At 40.7% G+C, this 25,078-nt stretch overlaps 1 protein-coding gene and 1 long non-coding RNA gene across 3 annotated transcripts in view; both read left to right on the top strand.

Annotated features, from left to right (window-relative positions):
* The window catches only part of LOC311433800, a 371,170-nt gene extending 367,162 nt beyond the window's left edge, over window positions 1–4,008 (top strand). The window contains exon 2 of the long non-coding RNA XR_014690964.1: window positions 3,622–4,008. This is a non-coding gene — a long non-coding RNA (uncharacterized lncRNA). The remainder of the gene's footprint in view (window positions 1–3,621) is intronic.
* Window positions 4,009–6,158: 2,150 nt separating this feature from the next.
* MOXD1 (monooxygenase DBH like 1) overlaps window positions 6,159–25,078 on the top strand; it is a 54,522-nt gene continuing 35,602 nt past the window's right edge. Inside the window, exons 1-5 of one of the 2 annotated variants that reach the window (XM_084514228.1) lie at window positions 6,177–6,270; window positions 6,352–6,478; window positions 18,178–18,324; window positions 19,793–19,960; window positions 20,075–20,158. In XM_084514228.1, the coding sequence (XP_084370354.1) occupies window positions 6,206–6,270; window positions 6,352–6,478; window positions 18,178–18,324; window positions 19,793–19,960; window positions 20,075–20,158 (591 nt within the window). In that variant the 5' untranslated portion in view covers window positions 6,177–6,205. Of the gene's footprint in view, window positions 6,479–18,177; window positions 18,325–19,792; window positions 19,961–20,074; window positions 20,159–25,078 lie in introns of both variants that reach the window. The other variant, XM_084514227.1, reaches the window with a different exon arrangement.

Raw genomic sequence — 25,078 nt, 5'->3', positions numbered from 1 at the left:
CAATAAAATCTGTGAAAAATGTCTCTATGGTCTTGTTATAACCAATTAAAAAAAATAATTTAAGAACTTTAGTTTTCCAGATTTTTTCTCATGTTTGAACTGACTAAGACAGCAGAGAGAAGCAGTCAGACTCTTTTTTCACTGGTGTCATTGTGGTTAAGAGTCCTCTTGGCATAGGCTGTTCTTTCTGGGGTTGGCTGGCTTCCTGCACTCTGCGTCTAGACCAAATACATGGATTTGTCTTGCCATATGAGAGGAAGAGTACAGGAGTCAATTTTTAGATGTAAAAATATAAGAAAAGAATAACTATTTTATTGTGCCAAATCCGTCCAGATGTTTCGCATAATCACCAAACATTTTGAATCATTACTCCAAAATATGGGTTGATTTATTTTAATGGGACTATGAGAAGTTGATTTAGAAGTGCCAGAATTTCAGACATTTTGGAGTACCTTAAGCCACCCACAATCAGAAGCCTCGGACCACTAGCTTGTTTTGAAAAAAACAATGTATGAAATTCCAGCTATTTTAAATATATTATTATTGTTATTATTTTTGCATTTTCAGGTGTGGTTTGTGTACATTTAAAGCTACAGCGATTTCTTTCCAAACGATATGCTATTTTCATATTCCTTACATGCAATGAATTTCTCATAAATTCAGGCCTACAGGATACATCCGTAAGACCTGTAAGTAAAGTGCATGCGGAAGATTTTAGTGTTGTGGGGAATTGTCAAGGTTTAGCAGATGCAAGCGAGTTCAGGGAGACAGGCACCTCTGCTAGGTGCTACCCTACCGAGGGTGCCCCTAGGTGTTGATAGGAGCTGGGGAGAGATGGCAAAGCGATGATGTCTCTCTGTTGTTCCTTAATGAGTCACTTAATTACGATGCATTAGCCTGATTACAGGTAGTGGCCTAACACCTAACTGACCCAGGGAGCAGCCCAGCTCTATGCTCTGTCAGTTCGCAGACAACTGGCCGTACAGATTTTGACATCAGGGAATGTGAGAGGGTTAGAGATTAATATAGATAGAATGATTTTCCAGCTGGAAGCTTGTTATATTTGGAGGATATCAACACAGAATAACCCCCCAGGGTACGTAATTCAACTCGTGTCCCACATAGGTGGGGTGCTGAGAGCAGGAAAGGTTGTGGGCTGAACTTGATTTGGTTGGGTATGAGGTTGGAAATTAGGAGGAAATTATTCTCAGAAAGAGCAGTCAGGAATTGGAATGGGTTGCCCAGGGAGGTGGTGGCATCATTGTCCCTGGGGGTGTTTAAGGAAAGGTTGGATGTAGTGCTTAGGGACATGGTTTAGTGGGTGATATTGGTGGTAAGGGGATGGTTGGACCAGATGATCTTGGAGGTCTTTTCCAGCCTTAATTACTCTATGATTCTGTGATATGGCCTCTGAAATGCTGAGGCACAGAATGGACTGCTGGGCAACACAGAGGTGTAAAGCTCCTCTGTCTTGATGTAAGGCCAAAGTTGCTTCAAGAGCAAGATGGAAATGTTCCACCTATGCCTCCACAGGCGCTGTTTCCTCAGGCACATGCAATGATTCAGCTACTGTTAAACATTTGTTTAAAATACTTGACTTGGAGAGAAACAATAACCAAAACCCTTGAGGTAGGGAACAACTGTTTTGTCCTACCCTACTTGATTAAGTTGGGAGACAAGAGCATGATGCTTGTTTTGTTGATTTATTTATTTTTTTTTAAGCTGCACTCAGGAGACATGGCCATACAAATACACCTGAAGTTGTGCATTTACTGTTCCTATGCACTCCTGTGTTTTTCTGAAAAGATATCAAAGGCATGAACTAGCTCTAAGAAGAAAAATATATGACTCTATTGCATCTTCTGAAAATAGAAGCCTGCTGAAAGCAAGATATTAGTAAAAGTGGGGGTACAAGTTCTCCACCACTCAGCACTTCAGTAAAAATTGTGTCTGGAATTTGATTTGTTATCTTCTTTTATCTTCTGTTTTAAGATTTTTTTTTTCACTTGTCTTTTTTCCACCCCATTTCCTAAACACTCAAAAACTATTTTTACGTTGTACAATGGAAACTACCTGCAATTTAATTGATCACTGTAAATAGAGTAACCGCATGAAGGCTTTTATAAATCTTTCTAATTCTCTTGCTGTGCATTTTATCTATTTGTTTTGCATTTTTCTTTTGCTGGGCTGAGTGGAGAAGAAGGTATCTCTGCTTTTGCTTTCTGGTTGGCATACCAAGGAGTTATAAAATTCTTCTTATGAAGTAATATACATCAATCACTCGAAGAAATATTTGGCACCACTGGGAACGTAGGTGGAACAAACATACCCAGCTGTTCTTGAAGAAGTTTAACCCTGGCTCAAGTTAGTGTAGTTTTGGAGCTCTCCTGTGCTGTATTAAACCTAAGTATTAAATGCTTTGTTAATCTCAGACTCATATAAATACAGGCCAGGACACTTTTGGCAGTTCTTATGCTGAGTTTTGGCTCATATAGGCTGATGCTTGAAATTACTTGCCTGAGGACAGAAAAACAAAATCAATTTTAGGAAGAAAAAAAAAAAAAGTTTTCCCAATCCTCTGCTGGGAGCATTAGCAGAATTATTTAGCTTTCTTTTCCACACTGGCAGACCGGTATCTGCAGGCATTGCCAAATTTCCAAATACTTTGAGTTAAGTTCATAGAAACTTCTCACTTCTCCTGGGAGAGAAAATTGGAGGGGCAAGGTTTTTATTAGACCAGTTGGAAAAGCATACTAGCTTTACAGCAAAGAGTCTCTCATTTCTCTTGGTTGTGGTTGTTGTCCTTTCACTTCTTTTAAGAGTGCCTCCATGAAAGGAAGCACTTAGTTGCAGTCATTCATGCAGTGCAATACTGGGAGCTGATTCACGGGCAGTGCCGCAACGAGCTACGTCAGCAATGGCACTTCTGTGCAGCCGTAGCTCCTCAGGTGTGTGGGAGAATTCCTTCCCTTTCACCCCAATTTGTCCCAATCCCAGTTTGGGGATTTTCACAGAATGTATCGCTTCCTCCCTAGATGGAAATGATTTTTAAATATGTACCTTTAAGTATAAGTACTTTTTAAAAACGGTCGACTACACTTCATAGTTACTAATCTAAGACACATATAATTATATTTCTATTTGTCAGTCCATCTTAATGTCACACAACACATAACTGGAGTTTAAATGCTTTTTACATAGGCATAACAGCAATTTTTATTTTATTTTATTTTGTTTTGTTTATTTTCAGCAATTGCTATATACTATTCTTCACAGCATTATTAACAAGTTCATGGTGCCACAATTGCATGTTATGCATCTGCATGCATTTCTTGCAGGACACGGGAAGTTCCTTACCCAGTCAGCTTCAAAGATTTCTATACTAATTAAACATAGGGTGTCTGGTGCAGGAGCCTTTTTTGGGCAAATGTTGTGTTTGAGATCAAGCAAATGTTGTGTTGAGATCGAGCAAGGCGCAGCTTTCCCCTGAATAGGCAGAGGCTGCTGCTTCAGCTGTGACATGTTTTTTCTCTTCTTACAGTTCTGGGAATTGATGGGTGGAGTGTCTTCTGCAACAACAGGCACTGGTTTGTATCAAAAGATGTTTACATTTGTAATAAGTTTTTAATGCTTTATAGATCTTGCACTTTTTTTCTCAAATGTTTGTGACATGAACAAGAATGACATATTTTTACACAGTATTTTAGTATACGGGCAATGCTGTGTAATTCTGTCAGGCACGATCATCTTCTATAATGTCAGTAAGAAATCTAAAGAGGGAAAGCACTCACTGAATCACTCTGTGCTTGGTGAGGTGGCTGCCTTCTGAAAGAGAAGAGGTGGGATTGGGTTCAGCCAGGAGAAGGTGGTGACCTGATGTTGCTTCCCACTCCTGCCTGCAGCATTGCTTCTAGGACAAGGATCAGATTTAAAATGCACTTTTGTATGAGTTTGGTCTCATTCTGATGAAAAAAAATAAAGAAATAAAAACATTGTTTTGTCACTGAAGTATCCTATTGTGAGATTTCGGGTTGCACTTCTCTACCCATAATGTGCCTCTTCTAACACCACTAGGAAAGTTTTATTACATTGGTATTGTTCTTAGGATTATAAATAGCAGCAAGTACAAAAAGGTTGGTTTTGTCACTGTATTTGTAGATCAAGCACACCAGCTGTGCAAAACTGTTTGGATGGTTTGTTTTGATGGAAAAATATCTGCTGGAGGTTGGAAAGCAGCAGGCCTGCTATTCCCGCACTCCTCGAGTTACAGATTCATGCACACTACAATGGGATAAGCAGTGCCACTGGGCTCAGCTCAGTCACTGGAGGACAGGTTAGCATCCCCAGATGTTGGTGAAGGGTCACCAAGGCTTGTGAATAAAGCCTTCAGGAGCAGCTCTCTGCAGCTCTGAAGGTGCAGGCTGACCCTTGAGCGGCATGGAGAGAAGTTCATTTGGTCCCAGAGGGCACTGCAGGAACTCTAGTATTGTTTCTGTCCCAGCCCTCAGCCTCCAGAATGCCATTTTTCCCCACAAAATAAAATAAAGCCCAGCAGCACTCTGCGGCTAGCTGCTGAGCCGTGGTGGAGCAGGGAAGCCCTGGCCGTGGGCTCTGCAGGCACAGGATGCTGGGCTGCACGCCAGGCTGCTGGGGGCTGTCCCGCTCCGAGGCAGGGCTCCCTGCAGCTCACCTGAAACACCAGACTTCCCTGTAGCATCTCCACTTTTACCAACCCCGCAGTAACAAACCTCTGGTCATCTTCTCTGCAGCTTGCCCAAGTTATGAGGTGGTGCTGCAGTCTCGGCTTTCGTCTGAATTTACTGGAATGATCTCAGCTGACCCAGAGCCTAGGTTCATGGGAGCCTGCTCTTCAGTTTCCTGTCTGCTCCTGTGTGGCACAGCCTGTGGGCAGCCTCCTCAGTGCTCACCTCCCTCCACCTCCACTTCCCCTTGGCCCCAGCATCCCTGCTGCCTGGGAACCCTGCTTCTGTTCCCCGTGCATACTGGGCTTCCTGAGATGCTCTCTACAAAAGAATATCCCGTGTCATGTACATTCTAAGATGTCAGTATCATCTCTACTAAACATCACAGGGTACATTTAAATAAGTATTTTCCATTTTTTTTCTGCACAAGTGGTGGCTACTGTCACAGTTGAACGACGACAGCTCTCCTCCCAGTTGTGCACCTCACTCCATTGGTCTGGGAGTGAGGTTGGTGCCTGAGCTCATGGTGTCCACAGGACTGAAACTTTACCTTAGGTTTTCTGTTGTGTAAGAACAGAATAAACGTTTTGGGAAATATCCTCCATTCATAAAACATAAGAATATTTTGCGCAACTCTGTAAGACGTGGTTTTACTAAGGATGCGTCCCACACTTGAGTGCTGAGGCCACACCTGTGGCCTGCAGAAGTATCGTGCCCTTGCAGCTTCTGCTTAGATTCATCCCCATCCCCTTGTAGCTGTTAGCTGGCTTTGAGACAACAACCTTACAAGCTGACATCTCATCGTTTTCTATTTTGTGAGTTGCCCGAGTTTGCAGTATTGAAGTTACTGCTATAACGGGAAGAAAGGCCACAGAAAATTTTCCCTTTGAAAATGATTTCCGTTTCACCGGTACCTTTTTTTCTTATGACGTTTTAGGTGAAAATAATTTTTGGTGCTTCTTTCTCTCTCTCTCTCTCTCTCTCTCTCTCTCTTTATTTTCTTTCTTTCTTTAAGGTTTCCTATTTTAGGGGTGTTTAGTTCGATGTGTGGCTCACACGGCGGTGTGTGCTGCTGTTTGCCCCGGTGCTGTTCGTGTCGGCAGCCCTCAAGACCCCGGCCGGCTGCCAGGCAGCACGCGTTTCGCTCCCGCTGAGCGCTGCCGGGCTCTTCCCGGTAAGTTTCACCTCGCACAAAGCACCTCCAGCAGCCCAGCGCCTTCTTTGCCAAGCGGACCTCGGGCTGCCTGCGCACCTCGGGGCTTCCCCCGTCGGGGGGAAAGGGGGCGATGCCGAGGTCCTGCCGACGGGACCCCCACGAGGGGTGGGCACCGAGGGGCGACCAGAGCGGCGGCGGCGGCGGCCCCGGTGCGCGCACCCCCGACGGGGCCGTCCGGCCGGCGCGGTGCCGCCCGCAGCGGGGGCGGGGTGAGCGGGGCTCCCGGCCCCCCCCGGGCCGCCCGGGCAGCGCACACGCCTCGCACACTCACACGCGTGGCGAGAGGATGCGGCGGCTGCGCCCCTGGGCGCTGGTGCCGGTGCTGGGCGCCCTGCTGGCCGCCGGCTCCGGGTCCCCGTCGCGGAGCTACCCGCACAGCGCCCTGCTCGACGGGGCGGCCGCCTACCTCCTGCGCTGGGGCCGCCGCGGCAGCGCCCTCGCCTTCCGCCTGGAGGTGCGCACCCGCGGCTACGTGGGCTTCGGGCTCTCGGCCAGCGGCGGCATGGCCTCGGCGGACATCGTGGTGGGGGGCGTGGAGGGGGGACAGCCCTACCTGCAGGTAAGGACCGGCTCCTTCCCCGAGACGGCACCCCCCGCTCCGCTCCCCTGCCCTGCCCCGAGCCCCCTTGCCCCGCCAGCCTCCTTTCCCCGACCCCCGGTTCTCCCGCAGCCCCCCGCTGCCGGCCTCCCCCTGCCTCCCGCACGGCTCCCCCGCTCCCCTCGCCCTGCTCGGCGCCGGCCGGGCTTGCTCCCTGCTTGCTCCCTGCTCGCTCCCTATAACGCCCCGGGCTGCCGATGGACGTGGCTCCGGGAACAGCCCCCGCTGGCCCCGGCCTTTGTCTTCCTCCTCGCCTCACCCGGAGATGCTCCGACCTTGCCACCGAAAAGGACACGCCACTTGTCCCTCGCCTGGCAAAGTGACCCCCGAAGAGTCCGGCAGCCTTGGTGTAAATCCCTAGATATTTTCCCCTAGCTGTCTAGGTGTTGCTGAGGCCGTGGCTGGGGACGTGGGCTCAGCCGGGGCTTGCAGAGAAGCTCCGCTCCGAGAGGCACTGGGGAAAGGGACCCTCGCCGCCGGTCTCCCCCTGAGCCCCAGCCTGGGGGGATTGCTGTGGGGCCAGGGAGCAGGGACAGCACGTCCCGTGAGACAGAGAGGGGAGTAAGGCTCGGCTTGGCGACCTGTCACCCTCCTTGCCTGGATAACAACTTTTATAGAGACAATTTAAGGGCAGAGTAATGCCCGGTACAGTCGAGGAGCTGTCTTGCTTCATTTCGTTGGAGCTAGCTGATCTTTGAAGCTGCTGCTTAAATTTTGAGAGTTTTCTTTTGTAAGAGTATGGATTTTAACTAACTTTTTGCCATAAGAAAACCAAATGCCTAAGAATCTCTCCCTACTGTTTGTCAAGGCTATAAAATCAAACCTTTTTTAGAAAAAGGGTGCTTTTAGCATAAATATATTTTTCTCCTATATTTTCTCCTATTAGTTTACTACATCAAGTTTAGCGAAATATGTGTCTTATTTAAGTTCAAACCAATGATTTCCAGAATATTTTTTTCTCGTATTTCAAAGTGAAGATTATTCTTTTTTCAGAAAACCTCAGTCCAAACAAACCCCTAATAATAAGAAGAAAACCCATTCTAGTCATTGAGCAGCATGGCTCTTAGAGGTGCAGAATGTGAGACTTGCTGGAGCCTTACAGTTCAGAAGATACACATATTAAGCATTAAAAGAAACCAAAGTTTCTGTTTGGCTAAAATTTGGCTATCCTCTTTTTCCAAGCAAGCATTTTGGAAAGGCATCCAAACCAAAGGTGTCCAGTGACACCAGGGGAGAATCCATCACTTCCCTTGGTAGTCTGTAGCAGTGGCAAGCCTTTGCCCTTCCTCATTTCCAGTATTTGTCTGGCTAGGTTTAGATTCCAGATATGCATTTTCTCTACCAGATTTAAAAGTCTGTCTCCTTCACCCAGCTCCCATAAAATAATTTATATGCTGTAATCAAGTCACTCCTCTATTTTCTTTTGCATAAAATAAATAGATCCATCTCGGTATGTATCCCACTGCAGGTCATTTTCTCCAGCACTCACTGCGCTTTTGTGGCTCTTTTCAACATCCCTCATAGGTTTTCAGCATCCTTAAAAATATCGTGTATACAGAATTTCATTCTTCATCCAAAGACATCACATGGCAAATACAAAACGGAGAGAAAGGGGAAAGACTGTAGCAAGTGCCTCCTGTCAGGGAACAGCTGATACTTTTCCTGAAACACTAATTTAACACATAAACATCTGCTATGCAAAGTGCTATGAGTTATTGTGTTACGCTCTGGAGTAGATAAGGCACAGAAGAAATAACTTCTATCTGTTAAGCTTGCTGGCATCTTGGTATTTTCACTATCCCCATTTCTTCTCCAGTTAGGCAGCAAAGAAAGGTTTATTTTTAAACTGGGAGGAGGTCTTTTAAAAAAAGGTGGTCTGTGAAAAATATTTCTGTGCCTTCACTGAAAGAAGGAAAGGTGAGAAACAAAGAGGATAGCCTAAACGCTTTGAAGAAACGAAATTTGTCCAAAGGTTTTTTTTTTTTTTTTTTTTTTTTTTTTTTTTCTGGACAGGCAATACAGACTGATATAAAACAAATACCTTGTTCCAGAATCCTATTTTAATAGTGTCTAATTCTTTACTTAGACACATAGTTAATATTTTTAAAACACTTCATTTATTAATTGTATATCATCATTTACATTATGTGCTACTAAAAAGATTTATTTTTTTTTCATAGATAGCGGCCTTGGAAGTGTGTGGTTTTATGCCTAGCTGCACACTGGAAGATTTGTACACCATATAATGAAAGAACTTACTTTTCTTTTCGGTTTTAGAAATATGTTTTTTTTCCATGATCATCAATCGGAAAATGTGCATCGTGGTCTAAACTCTTAGAAGGGTCATTTTCTGGTTTCTTTCACAGTTTTGAGACGCTAGTTAGTGGCCTGATTTTTCGAAGTTGTTCTGAAACACCTTTATAGCCTTTCAAGTGGGCATTAAAATTGCTAGTCTCTTAAGAGAATTTAGCTTTTTCCCCACCTTAAATCCTCTCTCCTCCTCTAAAAATAGAAAGTGTTCTCAGAGGGAAGAGTCCTCTTGTGGGAGCAGACATGTAAATGAAGTTAGACTACCACCCTCTGTAAAGGAACTAACAGCAGATACTCCCTGGTTTGTGAGAGAGCAATGTACAGAGGCAGAGGAAAAGTTCCAGTTCATTTTCAGAGAGGAGAGAGAACATTTCCTCTGGCATTTATTCTTCATCCTCTCACAGCAAACAGATGTGATTCCCGCCATCAGCAGGCAGTGCCTTTCCTTTAAAAAATCTGATGACTCAAAAGTTCTGGATATCTGAAATTGGATTTTACTTTATTGGTTTTTAGACGTTTTGTGATCTTTGGTGTAGTGGGTTACTTGTTTTACTTTGCTTTTCCATGTCTGAACTGTATTTAAGGAAAGGGAGGTCTGGCATAATGAGTAAAGACTGGAAAGATGCAAAAGACATAATTTTAGTTTTCTCTAAGTATATTAAGGTAAAAAGTGTTACGATGCCATGTGAGAGAAGTACTGGAGTAGCTTTTTGAAGAGGTTTTGAATGATTCTCAAATTACACACTGATTATCGTAACATTTTGGGAAGTCAGTATTTGGAACAGGAACCTAGACATCTTTGGGGAGGGTGTAGAAGACATAGCGTGCGTGCATGCATGCATACATGCACATCAGTGTTGTATTTTGAGGGAGCCACCTCCACCAAAAAGAAGCAGATCAGTGAGCACTTAATTCTAGCATGTCCCTAAGAGTCCCATCATGCACAGTTGCAGACTACGTGGGGTTTGGGTGAGCATGTTTGAGAAAAAGTAGAAGATACCAACAGGGTCTGGTATTGAAGAGCTGAGAGCTACCTTTATCATTGTAGGGAGGGGGTGGGCTTGGAAGAATAGCTCGTACTCAGCAAAATGTTCCCTGCAATATTGCTGTGGTCACTTGCAGCATGTGTTGCTCTTCATAAAAGTTTTTGGGACAGCTCCAGCTTTTGCATTTAGCGTTCCTTCCTGCCTTCTTCTTTGTGTGTGTGTGTGTGTGTATGCTTATGAATTGACACAGCATGCATTTTCATGCTAGACCCATGCCTTTTCCTTGGTCTCCACCCCTGTCTGGAATTGTGCATCCCCACCCACAGCACGTAGCTGCTGAGAGACCCATTTTGGGGAGAGTAATCCTCCTTGATGAATGGCTATTTTGTGCAAGTTATACAAGAGAGTTGCATTGTTAGAGTCTTCTGTTGAACTTGCACAAAAATAGTCCCTACTCAGGGTGAATAAGGACTGTGTGTCACTAAAAAGTACTTTATTATTCATTACAGCCTTGCTTGTTAACTGTCACCCAAACTAAAGAATATCTGTTATCAAATGTATCCCATGGAGTTAGCTTAATTGCTCACAGGGAAGTACTTGGAAGAGATTTTAAAGGACAGAAAACAGTGAGCATTCTCTGTACTTAACGATATGCTGCTTTTAAGTGCACTCATGCCAACAGCAACAAAAGAAGTGTTTAGAAAACAACTTGAAAGGCACCAAAAGAGAGATGCAAAGTGAGTGCCACACTGACATATCTCAGTCGGTGCTTTGTTGGAGGTATTTCATGCCTTCGGGCATTGTGGCAAAATCTTCAGATGACTAATGAGCCCTCTTGGCTTCAATGTGGGGCATTAAGAGACGCTACAGCGTACATCTCCACCGGCTGGGTGCTTTGTATTTCCCTTTCAGAGGTACAATAGTTAGGACAAGGAAGCAACAATTGGTGAACAGAAGATGAGAATAATTCTGGAGCTCTTGTGTTTTGCAGGCCTCAGGGGTCTGGTTTGCAAGCTGTTTTTTGTTTGTTTGTTTGTTTCCAAAATACCTGGTGTGTTGCTTGCAGATTGGATTTTGGCAACACCAAGGAAACTTTTACAGCTCCACAAAAATAAGTACCTCTTACTGGCAGAGCTTCACACCTGGAGCAATATGGAAAAGTAGCCACCATGAGTGATGCAAAGGCTTAAAATTACAGGGTAATGGTTTTATTCTCCATATAAGCCATATCTTAGAAATAGGAGAGGGATGAGGGGAGATTTTTGAAAGCACATAGAGAAAATGTTGGGAACAAGTCTCATTAATATTTGTGCTTCAAAATCCCTGCAGTGTTTTGAAAACTTCCTCATAATTGAAGTAATTAAAGTTATTAAAACAAGAAAACTTGTGCTGTTTAAATGGGTTCCCGTATAAGGAAAGTTCTTTGCGATAAAGTACAGTTGTGAGATTGGATCGTGCAGTATCTCCTAGTTACAGTTTTCTTTCCCTTAAAACACATTGCGACATGTTTTGTCTAGTCTGTTTGTGTTAGGATAGCCTTTAATCTAGCTCTGTAACTTCTGATATAATTGGAGTATAAATTCCAAAATCAACATTTATTCTTGATGTAAAGACTCCTTGGGACTCTGTTGCAAAGTCGAATTCTCCATGCTGATAAGCAATGCCATATTTCAACTGCTGATGCTTCTTACACCTGTGTGTGGCAAGCTAGAGAGCCCGCCATGATTCAGTACTTTTCATTTGTGTGTGTAGAAAGTGAAGTTTTTGTATGTTCCATGGGTGCCACAGAAACCAAGGGTTTCTGTAGGTTGTTGGCTACTGGATGGCAGCCCTGGGCAGCATCAAATGAGATATGAGAAATACACTGAAGTGTATTTGACTTACAGCTTACATGAGCAAAGACGTGTCTCTCAGTAAATAATTGTTTCATGTATAAAAAATGCTTTTTTTTTTTTTTTTTTTCAAAGCCAATATCTGTACATGTACACACATGTGCATGCATTATCTGGGTACGTAAACACAGAAGTGGAAAATGTGTGTCTGTATGTGTGTACATTTAAAAAACAGCCCCCCCCAGTTATTATTTGTTACAGATAAAAATGTTCCATCCTTGTGACAGTTAGCAGTATACCTGAAGTAAACAAGCTACATTGACTCCAGTGTATCTCAGGCAGTGTAGCTGGAACCATACCAGGAGGAGATGCAGCTTGTCAGAGCTGTCCCTGTGACTAAGATCTGGGCTTCTCAGGAAGAAATGAATCATCTCATGCTAATCTGGTGTGTAGGTTAAAAAAAAACACACACCCAACAAATCAGTCCATTAGCTCTGACCAGTCTGCTTACAGGGCAGCAGCTGAACTTACTGATCCCACTGACTTCAGGAACTTCTTGCAGCTGTTTGATTGCTGCTGCTGTACCTTTTTCTGTGGATATTTTTCCATTTGAAGGCCAATCCCAAGATTTGGATCAGTCAACTGGAATGCTCTCAAGGTGTTCCTACATGAAGCAGTGGTGCTTTCAGACTCCTACTACTTCATGTTAGTTTTCTGGGGGTGGGCTTTGCTTTTCACTGACATAGGAGTATAAGAGTATAGTACGATCTTTGCCTTGAACTCAAGCTGTAATTATTTGGGGTTGAAAAAAGTTTGTTTGCTTATTTGTAAACTCATGCTCTGTTTACTTCTTGCCAAATACAATGTACAAACAGTTGTGTGTTTTTTTTTGTTTTGTTTTATATGGTAATATCCAGTGTGTGCTGGAACCATGAGCAGCAGGATTCCATCTGAATTAAATGCAACAATAAAAAAGAGAAATGTTAACCACAGTTATTTTTTTGGAAACCCAGAAAGACATAGCTTGGTGCTGATTTCAGACAGAAGTTTTGGTCACTTCTTTTGCACACTATGGCAATTTATCCATCCTATTTATACTAGGATAGATTTCTTCTGCCAACTTTCGTGTTGGTTGCAGCTTCCGAATTCCTTTGCCAGTCTCGTCTTCAGCCCCCATCTCAGATAACATCAGATGGGTAGTCTGGGGATATTCAAAACTGCACGAGCTGCCTGCAGACCACAGGTGAAGACTAGATGTGACAAAGCTTGATTTTTCCCTCATTTCCCATTCCTAGCTTGTCCTTTGACTTGCTTGCAACTCTTCCACTGCTGCTGGAATGGCAGGGAGCTCCTGGCTGGAGGGGGGCAACACACATAAATCAGAGCTGCTCCCAAGCCAAGCCTGCAAGACGATTGCTGGATGGGCCACAGTTTGGAAGCTGTTCGCTGCTCCTTTAGGTTGAAAGGTGCTGTATATAATTTAGCATGGGAAATGGATACCATAAACAAAACGAGCTTGTACATTGTAAAGATCTGGGGAGGGAGTCCTATAAACACCTGTTCAAGTATGCAATAACAGCTGGTAGTGCTTTTCAGGTCAGACTTCTTGGTGCAGCTGTGCTTACATTCTCTGAGGATAAAAAAGCCCATTTGCATCTTTTATTTTATTTTATTTTATTTTATTTTATTTTATTTTATTTTATTTTATTTTATTTTATTTTATTTTATTTTATTTTATTTTATTTTTTAACAACCTTAAGAAATTATTCTTCCCATCTTTGTAGCACAACAATCAGAAACTGTTTATGCCACACAACATTTTTTTTTGAGAAAGAAGGAGGTTAATAGGATCTGAAAAACTGTGCAGTATGATGGGCCTCACTTCTGGAAAAGAACATACAAGAACTTGTACAATCAAGAAGATTTTTCATTTTCTGTAAGTTATTTCAACTTCTAGGTAGCATAAGGAACGAGATACCTAACTATTTGATCTCACAGCATAGCCCCCAATTTAAAATGCCAGCATGCCCAATATAATCAATGGGAGTGCAGAAGCTTTCAATGTTTCAAAAGTAAACAGTTTATCCAAGTAAATTGTAAAATAAGAACAACATCTTAGTTATTTCATGGCATGACAAATAATGCTTCCAAATCTTTGTTTAAAACACTTATTTTTTAAACAATCAAAATAAGATGTTTGAACCAGAAAAATAGTCATTACAGCTTTACCTTCTTTCTATAACTCCTATGCTTCTGTAAAATTGATGTAAAACTTAGAAGCTTTATCTTTATTTCACATATATATTCTGTGTGTGCATAAGAAACCAAAGAATCTGGATTCAGGGGCTGACAGTAAATAAAGCTGTATTTACAGGTTTTTGCTGAGTGTTTCAGAAATTCAGTATTAAGGACCTGATAATTATTACTGATCTGTGTTGGAACTCCATTAAATTCAGAATTATTTGTATCAGTATAATCTTGCCCACAAAACACACAGGACTGTATGGCATGCCAAAACCAAATCTTTGTAAAAGATGTAGCCATATTAGTGCCTTTTCCTATTTGGTAGGAAGAATAAACTGTTCTGAAATGAGGCAGGTTTCAGACCATCTGTGATGGATATTGAAGCACTGTGATTCTGTTGATGAAAATGTCCCACTCCTTTCTCAACAGAATTAAATGTGTGAAACTTGCAAATTTAGGTGAGTTCTGTGTTACAGCAGACTATCTCTGAGAGCATTCAGGACCATATTTAGATTCCTTCTGTTGAGCTGAACCCCAGATGCCTGATGTCTGGCTTCTGGTGCATTCATCCTCTGTGCTGTCCTTTGGCCTTGTAAGTCACATTTACATGCCTTCAGATGAACCAAGCTTTCTCCCCTGAGCAGACACAAGGATTTAAGTGGAGTATAGGCTGTCCGAATGTGGTAATGTGGTGTTACACCATAGTCCACAGGACTTTTATTTGTTATCATTTTTCCTTTCTGAAAGGAAGCATCTCTAGATACACATTTTTATGTCTTTAATGTTTGTGATGCCACCTACCCAAATCGCAAGGGGCTTACCTGTGTTGCAAGAAAGTTATCCACATTATGTATGTTCCATGCTAATGCATGAATATAATTGTTTAAAAAACAATAGTCTTTACACAGACTTTGTTTAGCAAGTATGAGCATAGATGACTTCAACTTCCAGACATTTTTTCTTACTTTTCCAACATACTGTTGAAAAGGATGTGGCATCACAGCTTGTCCGTGTGTCTTCTTTTTTGATAACCCCCTTTTGTTCATTAAGGTTGGTACACAAACATGTGTGTATGTGTGTCTTAAAGTTTTGTAAGCTCTGATGAATAAATTGAGTAAAGCATGCATAGATTGACATAGTCTGTTATTTGAACAGAAAGAGATCAGAATGCTTTGGCAACGTGGCCTTGTTTTGTTTTCAAAGTGGCTAACAAGCTGTTTTCGTGTCAGGGATTGAGCAATCAAATTCTGAGCTGCTCTGAAATTTTCTTGTTACATTATTTGATTTTAGTTTTATGATGAACGTCTGGATAATTTTTAACAAAAGAAATAAAAATAGTAATAGAGGCAGTTCATAATTCATAAATAGCTCCTGGTAAATATATTCATGCTAGATTCCCCTAGTGCTGCCCAATTGCACTCAGTGGAGTTATAGGACTTGGGCGATACAGGAACATCCCCATCTTCCCATGAGTTGTATGAATTTGCTTCCTGGGTATTCTCAGGATCCTGGTGTCAAGGGATGTTTCAAGGTGATGTATATCAGGCAGAGGAAGTAAGCAGAGCCAGCAAATTCATTAATTCACAGAAGTTTTCACGTGGGAAAGATTAACGTTAGTTGGTCAGATTAAAATCTACCCACAGAGTACTTTCCGGGGAGTGACGGAGCGAGGTGCCGCAGAGGCGATGCAGGGTCAGCAGTGAGCTCCCATGTGGGCAGTGGGATCACCTTCCCCAGAGCACTCACCTGCAGGCACAAAGGGAGCCCCTTACAGTGAGCTGGAGCTGGGACCTGTCTTTGACCGTCATCCAGGAGAATGAAATCATTCCATTGACAATTGCGTTATCAAGGCACATCTGAGCCATATCTTAATTACACAGCTTCTTCCAGTTATCTTGCACTCTCCCTGCAGGCTTGTAGAGTTCAGGGCTATATAACATGCTTGCTTTTTTATTTTATTTTATTTTATTTTATTTTATTTTATTTTATTTTATTTTATTTTATTTTATTTTATTTTATTTTATTTTATTTTATTTTATTTTATTTTATTTTATTTTATTTTATTTTATTTTTATTTTTTGGGGGGGTTACAGAGAAATACTTTAGAGATTTTAAGAAATGGTGAAGATCACCAGAAAAATATTTGAGTGTACGTACCTAACTTGGCTTTATATTTCTGAACTTTCCTTCCCAGATGTTTCAGGCAAAAACTTTCAACCCAATCCCATGTGGAAAAGCTATTCTTGGATCTCTGGGTGCTTATTCTAATACAAGGATGCCTCCTTCCAGTTTAACTTAACATTTCAGAAAAGATATCACACTTAGGTAAAAGCCAATGTTCACAAGGATACAATTCTAGTCCAGATAAGCCCTTACTATTTCTAGGATGAAAGCAGAGGTTCCATAGAAATGTGTTTTCAGAACAGGGATGGTATTCTGTGTAGATACACACTGTCTATGTCCACGCTCTGATTTAGGGGTGAAATTGAGCATTTTGTTCCCATAAAATACCCACCTTCAAGTACCATCCCAGAACAGGCCCATCATTTCCATCTGGAAGAGCAAATTCATTGTTCTTTCTCTAAACAAACATAACTCATCACTTTCCTTTCTTTCAGCATAGAACTCCAGCTCCCAGACCTCTCTTTTGCTCTTTCTGATGAGAGTTTTTCCAAGTGTGTATTTTTTCATATAAGTATTCGTTCACTTATAGTCACAAAAAAAGTGCTGATGGGAAAAGGACTCTTTTCAGTACCTTTCGTTTTTTATTTATTTTTTAATTATTTTTTATTTAGATTTGTTTTGGAGGTGAAAAAATATTGAATAATATAGTTACAGGAAGACAGAACTAAATCTGAATGTTTTCATACTGATAAAAATGGTCTGCTTCTTACCCTTTTCTTTCTTGAACCTATATGAGATAATTTCATTAAATTTTTCATCTAAATTAAAATATCTTGATGAAATGTTTGGGCATGCAGCTATTTGTACATCAATAACAGGCAGACCAGCCTGTGAACTGTGACTGGTGTGCACATGGTCTCTTGTACACACAAAGATTTCATGGGTGCAGTTAAGTTGAAGATTGTGGCTCCTAAATGATCCTTTAGTGAATTAAAACTGGCAGCCACTTTTACCAGTATTAAGATACTCGGGCAAAACATTTTACAGTTTTTCAGCTTTGTTGTTTTCTCTTTAACAAAGGGATGTAAAAGCTAGAAATCCCTCTAAAAGGAAATGGAAATCCAAATAGCTTGAGTTAAATGCCTTCAAGAAGCGGCAGGTGTTGTGTTATTTTGCTAAGGACAGTGCACTATTAATGGCATCTGCCAGTAACATGTTAAAAAAAAAAAAAAAAAAAAAAAAAAAAGACAAAATTGCCTGCTATCAGGTGGTGTATTATGGAAAAAATGAGGTGTTTTGCTAACCAAGGCTAGAGGCTCTCCTCTAGGACTGTATGCTCAGAGCAGTTCCTGCAAACCACCCACCCCTGCCCCAGCCTGAGCAGAAACAGCCTAAAACTCATGGGCGGGCAAGCAGAGGATGCACCTTGGAGGCAGTGGTAGGAGGAGGCTGGAGGAGAGAGAGGAGGAGGCCGGAGGGGCACTGCGCGGCCACTGCAGCTGCGCAGGCAGCAGGAATTTGGGGTGAGGAGGTTAATGACCCAACATTACTGCTCAGCTCCTCCATTGTACTGTGCTTCTGCTGAGCCGGGGATCATCTTTCTTAACCTTTCCTCTAAGAAAAACCACCCAAACCCAAACCAACAAATAAACTCCAAAACCCTCCAGGCACCTTTTGTGTGCACTAAGCACTGTTCATCCTGGTTAAACTGCAGGATTCCTGGTTCCAATCGATTTTAATCCAAGAGGTTTCCTTTTTGTGGGGTAGGAAAAACAAAGTCGTGAAAAGAGGGAACGGTGATTTTGTTGATTGGAGTATTAAGTGAATTTCTTTCCCTCTGTAATTTCCCCAAAGTTCACAACACCCCAGTTATGATAATTTAGGCTCACTGGTTGAGTACAGCCTTTATTTTCATAGTCATGTACAGGCAGCTAAAGTTGTTCAAGACATTTTTAAGCTGCTTGCCAAGGAGACTTGCTTTCTTGAAGATTTTTAATCCAAAAAAAAATGTTTAGTGTCACCCAAACTGTCATCCCTGAATATTTTACATAAAAACAATGTTAAGTGGATTCAGCATTCCACAAAAAGTTTTTTTTTTTTTTTTTTTATTTTTTTTTTACTTAATATTACCTTTTAATGACGGTCCACCTTTTATTTTCAACAGGATTATTTTACCGATGAAAACAGAGTACTGAAAAAAGACCCACAACAGGATTACCATCTGGAATATGCCATGGAAAACAGTACACACACAATATTGGCTTTTAGCAGAGAACTGCACACTTGTGATACAAATGATAAAAGCATAACGGTAAGATGCTCTGACTATACATATAGAGATGAAATAAATAACTCAGGCCAAAAGTATATGGGATTATGAAACTGGTTATTAAAATCTCATTTTAGTAAAATAAAATAATTAGAGAAATTCACTTAGCAAATGAATTCAGCTCCCAAAGCACTTTCCAAAACATTTATTCTGCCAAATTAACCAGGAAAAATACTTGTGCTGGTTTTATTAAACTCTTATATTTTAATTTCAGCTTTCTTTGTTCCTTCAGTTCAATGCATAAGATTCTCTAATTCGTAACACACCATGTGAACATAGGATTCGAAGAGGTATCTCTGTGCTCTCAGATCCTGTGTCCTACAGTTGCAATCATTCAAGAAATGTCAACTTGAGAAACACTTTTAGATCTTACAGTAACTTGCAATTCATCTTAAATCTAGACTTTTGAGCATATAGAGCTGAAATGTTTCATTTTTGGTTTAATTCTATATTAAAAATAAAGACATTGAAGAACTTAATGATGCAAATTTTTCCATGGTAAATATTTCTCATGGAAAATTCTGTTGTTGCCCTAGTGACTGCTGGACTTCATTTTAAATTATATGAAGTTGATGATTTTCATATTGGAAATGACAGGTAGGTTAGAGAGATTTACAGGGCTTTCTGTGCTTTGGCTTGTTTACTACTATTCATTTTGGAAGCATCACAGTAGCAGTTTAACACTATTGTCATTATCAATGTTTTTGCAATATATGCAATAATAACAACATGAGGAGCTGAAAGATACACGAATGAAATCCACAGCTGTATAAACTGCCAGATTTCCACGCAGTCGATGGATCTGTGGTTTTTGCACCTGCTCCAAATTGTCTCAGTATAATTTAACATTCTGGGACACTTCAACATTTATTAGAGTATTTTGTCTCAGGGGTGATTATTTCAATTTGAGGATGGTTTACAGAGAATTGGTCTATGCTGAAGCAGTAGCTTGATTTTTAAGATGTAAATATGTTGTGTAATTTAATGTCTATCTTCCCTAGCATACAGGGACAGCAGCTCACAAAAGGTGTTCAGATCTTTGCATAGTTGAGCCTGGAAGCTGTTTTGGGAGGGTGTCTTCTGAGTGCTGGTCGAAAGAGTGCCATTTCTAGGAAAAGATGTTCTATATACTTAGTTGGTTATGTGTTTTTGAGTCTGTTCTGCTATTTGCAGTTTTGACTTAAGTTTGCTGCATTAATGAAGAAAGCTATCAGAGAAAGATACAACTTCTGTAGATCCACATGAACCCTGCAAATATAAAACATGATTCATTTTAAAGAAAAAACTGCATCAGTAGATGATTTCGCCTCTGGTATGCATTATAATTGTTCAAATACAGCAACACCTACATCACACCTATATTAGGAATTAAATGAACTATGTGAAGAAGATATTGTTCCTGCTCCTTATGGGTTTTGTTTGTTTGTTTTGTTTTGTTTTGTTTTTCCAGGAGAGCACAGTGCGGGTAATATGGGCCTACCACCACAAAGACATGGGAGAAGCAGGTCAAAATTATCACGGGTCTAATCGTGGTACAAAGAGTCTGCGTTTACTGAACCCTGAAAAAGCAGAAGTCTCATCTGCCTCTTTGCCATATTTTGACTTGACAAACAAAGACGTAAGTTACTCTGGGTTTTGGATTTATGTGCAGTTAGGGTTAAGCCCAATATTTAGGCTTACACAACAGGGTAGTATGACTTTTATAATATTGTTACCCTTTTCATTAAGACAGGTGCCTATACCAGACAAGGATACAACATATTGGTGTCAAATGTTTAAGATCCCTGTACAACATGAAAAGCACCATGTGACAAAGGTGAGTGATTCAGACTGTGTGAAGTCCAGGTTATGTTTTTTGGTTTTGTGTTTAGAGTTCAGGTGAGGATGGTGACTCTTCAAATCAATTACTGCACTTTCAAAATTTGTTTAGTTCCGTGGTGGAGTAAAACCAAGACCTCTTGTACATCTTCACAAACATGGGTAAAAAGTATGTATTTGTGTGCTCAGCACCTGGCCCTAGTATTTCCCTAACAACCAGCATACAGTGTCCTCTCTCCACTAAGAAAATAAGGTTGAAAGTTACTGCTGTTCATAAACATTTTTGGCAAAGATTAAGTAAAATTGTCTAAAAGCATGTTCTGTCAAGCTTCAACTTTTATATAAGAATGTCATGGATTTCTTTTAAAGGAGAGTAATTTTAGATTAAAAATAATTAATTGGAGAATTCTGTTAAAATGACGGGCATCATGTGAGCACAGAATTCGTTACCTTTGGCTGTGTAAAAGCCAAATATTACAAAAAAATAGATGGATGTTGTAGTTTATTCAAAAATTAATGAAAAGGTGTAAACACAAGAAGTTCAGTGTGATCCAAGGTGATTTCAAAACCTACATGCATAAACATGATTTTGTATCATACATTTCCTAGGTTTTCTTTCAGTTTGGAACTGAAAGCTTCAGAGTACTGAGAGAAAGATGGTTCTCACATTCCTCCCCAGGAGCAATATACTGAAGACCTCATAAAGGAACAACTTCTTATTATTGTTCAAGACTACTTAAGATAGCATAGTGATATAGCTAACTAAAATAAGTATACAAGCCTTAAGGTGCATTTTCTATTCATTCATCATTAACTGAATGCTGTATAGATAGTAACCTTAAGGTAGTTTCATATAAATCAATGAACATCAAAAGAACAGAGCAAAGGGTTATTTTAGACTTGCATGGGAAAAATGAAGAAGATAAGATAAAGCCATCTCAGAGGTGGATAATACAACTAGTACTTCTTGACCTGAGTGTAACTAATTGTATGAATGTGGCTGCTGAATCATGGCCCTCATTTTTATGTTTCTTTGAACCTGTTACTGCATGTAAGTATTGAATTTTATTTTGTTGTTGTTGTTGTTTTTTGGTTATTGTCAGTCATGCTACTCTAATGAATTCAGTAAGACTGAAATTCTAATTTAACTCAAAGAACCTCACATGTGATCTTTAATGTATGTCTGAGAAGTACGTATATTCTGAAATATTGTGGGTTTCTTCATTTTATCAAAATGAAGAATTGGAAGGTTAAAATTTCTGCCTTTGGGTCCTTGATCATTAAACACATTTGAAATCTGGGACAGGTGGTTTCAGAGATCTATATGGAAAACAGAATTTGCTTGTTATGTGGTATATATGTCAGGAGTCCTAGTTTTCTGCTTTCAAGTGAGAGACCTTTGAAATGGCAGTATCAGGGTCATGCTTTTCATATGTAATTTGGCGGAAATTGTACATGCATGCTGTTCCGCTAAAAACTGCAGAATTCTGGAATTATTTATTATTTATGTTTACTGAATTTATTTTTTAAATGTTTTGGCTGACCACACATACAGGTATTCTTTCCTAAAAAGCTGCGATTGGTTGAAGCTAAAACATCGTTTTAGTTCAGACATACATTGATTATTTTTTCAGATGAGTTTTATATTTTTTATTTTTACTATGATGTGTAATGCATATTATAATTTTAGGGATTACATTTTGAAATCAGCAATTTATTTGCCCGTTATTAAAAAAAATAGATAAGAATCCCCAGGGATTTTCCAGCTTCAGAAAAGCAAACAGATTTCATACTGCTGCTTAAAAATGGTTAGAGAGAGAAAAATGATTACAGAAAAGAGAAGAACAGATGTAGAAAGACTTCCTTATCATATCTTTTCATGGGCAAAATTTATATTTTCATATGTTTGTAATCATTTTGTAAATGATGCTTAGAGGGTTGTTAAGGAATTGTGTCAAAGCATTCTTACCAACTGTTTAAACATTTCCTAAAGCCTTCTGACACAAAAAAGATTGGGCTTATGGGTACTCAGAAGGATATTAACTATGCAAACATGGGCTGAATTTCACAAAAGGAAGGACAGATGAATTATTTGACCTGATCAAAGTGTTAGTTAAATACCTATGTAGATGTTGATTCTTTATTCCCTCTGTAGCATTGCTTTCATACAAATCTACACATCTTATTTTTATAGACAGAAAAAAAAAAAGTTTAAATAGTGAAAAACTGATCTCTGGTATAATTCAGTCTACATAAGTCATATACAAGTGAGCCAACTTTATCCATTTCTGTGCTACTTTGTGATTTTGTGGAACATTTCAATGCAGTTGGACAGCTTGTGCCAGCAGCAGCATTGAACTGTGCTTTCAGCTGCTGTTCTGGAGTGTCAAATATGTGCAATGACCACAAAAGGACTTTTTTTTTTTTTCATATCGTTTAGCTGTTCTCCATCATTCCTTTTGTCTTGCAAATTGCTCTGTTCATTTCATAATAATAATGTATTTTTAAAAAAGTCACTTTCTTTGGGAAAGCACAATATTTAAATGAAGGAAAATGTCTGAGAAAAATTTAGACCTAGAAATAAAGGTAGAGCCTATGACTTCCAGCTGAGGCCTTTTTTTTTTTTTTTTTTTTTTTTTTTTAAACAAACAAACAAACAAACAAACAAAAACTTCAATTGACCTCACATTATTTTTAAAAGGAATAGCTATATGCTACAGAATGTCTTCAAAGCATTTACAAATATATTCCATAACTGCACATTAGTGGTATAACAGCTGGGCAAAGTGATGACACTTGGTCTTAGGGCACATCCAAAATAAACCATTACCATAGCAGTGTTAGAATAGTGTTTAGATGAAGAGCATGCTTTTGAAATGAATCTTCAAGTTATTATTCCTCACTTTGTCAAAGATACATGATGCAGTTGCAGAGCTCATGAACTGAATCCCTTTGGGTGAAACTTGAGAGGAAAATGTGTGCCAGAAGCACAGTGAAAGTATGAAAGTACCCCAGGCAGAACCAAATGGGTACCTGTACAAGTAGAAAGAGGAGAGGAGAGGAGAGGAGAGGAGAGGAGAGGAGAGGAGAGGAGAGGAGAGGAGAGGAGAGGAGAGGAGAGGAGAGGAGAGGAGAGGAGAGGAGAGGAGAGGAGAGGAGAGGAGAGGAGAGGAGAGGAGAGGAGAGGAGAGGAGAGGAGAGGAGAGGAGAGGAACACTGAAGGGAGTGACTCTATTTTGCACATGTACCAATATACAGCCTTTGCCCTCTGGGGAGCTAAGGCAAAGTCCTCCACCTGGAGGAGCAAGCTGCTGATTTCAAGTGAATCAAAGGGCTTGTTTGGGTAATGGCTGGAAGCACTGTGTTTTTCTGTTAGCACAAGATAAAGAAATGACTAGCATAAGATTTCAAAATCAGTGGAAAGTAAATTATGTAAGATCTTATGTCTTTTCTTTCTCTTTACATAATCTTCATGCGACTTTCCAAGAACCTCAGATAATGAGAAACAGCATACTTTCATTGACTGTTCTTGATCAAGCTGCACTACATGACATGTAAATTGTGCAAGAGATAAGATTGTAATCTTAGTTCATCTCATAGGTAGAATGAGGACATGGATAAGTAACTTCTTCTTGTGCTGCATGGAGAATAATGTGCTGCAATGAAGAACAGAGCATCGGTGCGATAACAGGGCACTCAGCCAGGGTTAGGATTTCTCTTTTTCATCTTCCTTCATTTCGTATCTCTGCAGCTTCTTCCCTAGGGAAAAGAGTGTGTCTTCCTACTTGTCTCTACAATACCTTCTGTTACGAGATCTTCTCTGATGCCTCCAGGAACTCCTGGAGAAATAACTCACAAAGCTAGTTCTAATAACCTTATGCCTGCTAAGAAATAAAGCAAAATAAGATGATTTCTCAATAGCTGGACATAATAGTGATAAGAGTTATACAGACTGCAAACAATTCCAGGCACGAGGCTGTTTTTGTGGCTCTGGTGGAGTCATTACTGTTAACTTCAAGCAGCCTAGCTGGATGAGGGGTGGCTACTTGAAAAATTCTTAAACTTCCAAAGGTTTTCCCTCTCCTGTGTTTTTGCTTGCTTGCTTACTTATTTTTGTTAGCAGAACCAGTTATCAGGGTAATAGATCAATTTTGAAAATAACACTGCACAGAAGAGGTAAAAGGGAATGCTTGGAGGTAGTGGCCAGCAACTGCCTTCCTTTGCAGCAGCTGCTTGCAGGATGGCTCCGAAGTGGTCCTGGAGCGCAGACCCTGGCAGCTCTTCACATGGCAGAGCGCACATCGTTGCCTGTTTGCAAAATCCCCCCGCAGCTACATGTGCACTGGCCTGTTTTGCTGCTTTGAGCTCCAGGCTGTGGTATGCGCTTCAGGCTTACTACCCGACAGGGATTTTGTTTTTCTCACAGACAGAAGTGAGCTCTGAGCTTTCTCAGAAGTAGCTTTCTTAGAAGAAAAAAAAAAAAAAAGCATTTTGTTTATTAGCCCAGACTTTTTGGAGATGGGCTCAAGGTTAGTTCTTGCTAGGATTTCTGCCATGCTCTGTAAACAACATTATTTTGCCCGGTCCTGAATGTGTCTCTTAATCTCTTCGCTAAAGCCAGTTTTTTGGTGTCAATGACCGCACCTGGAGAAGAACCTCTGCTCCAGGAAGACTCCTCCAAGAGAGGGAGGGAGGGATCCGTGGGTGAAACAGACAGACAGAGAGACAGGCATGCCCATGCACCAACCTCTCCATGAAAAGGTTTCTGTCTCCATGCTCAAGCCACACAGAGGGCAGCTCCTGTGGGTGCGGATAGCCCTTACAGACAGGCAGTCACTGCCATGCCAGGGCTGGGGAGGAGAGGCACTTACTGAGAGGAGCACGCAGTGAAAAGGGTGCTCTGTGCAGCACCCTCCAT

This window comes from Aythya ferina (genome assembly GCF_964211825.1).
Source record: "Aythya ferina genome assembly, chromosome: 3".
Classification (NCBI taxonomy): Eukaryota; Metazoa; Chordata; class Aves; order Anseriformes; family Anatidae; genus Aythya; species Aythya ferina.
The sequence above is the reverse complement of the archived record's forward strand: the minus strand, read 5'-3'. Positions and strand labels throughout refer to the sequence as shown.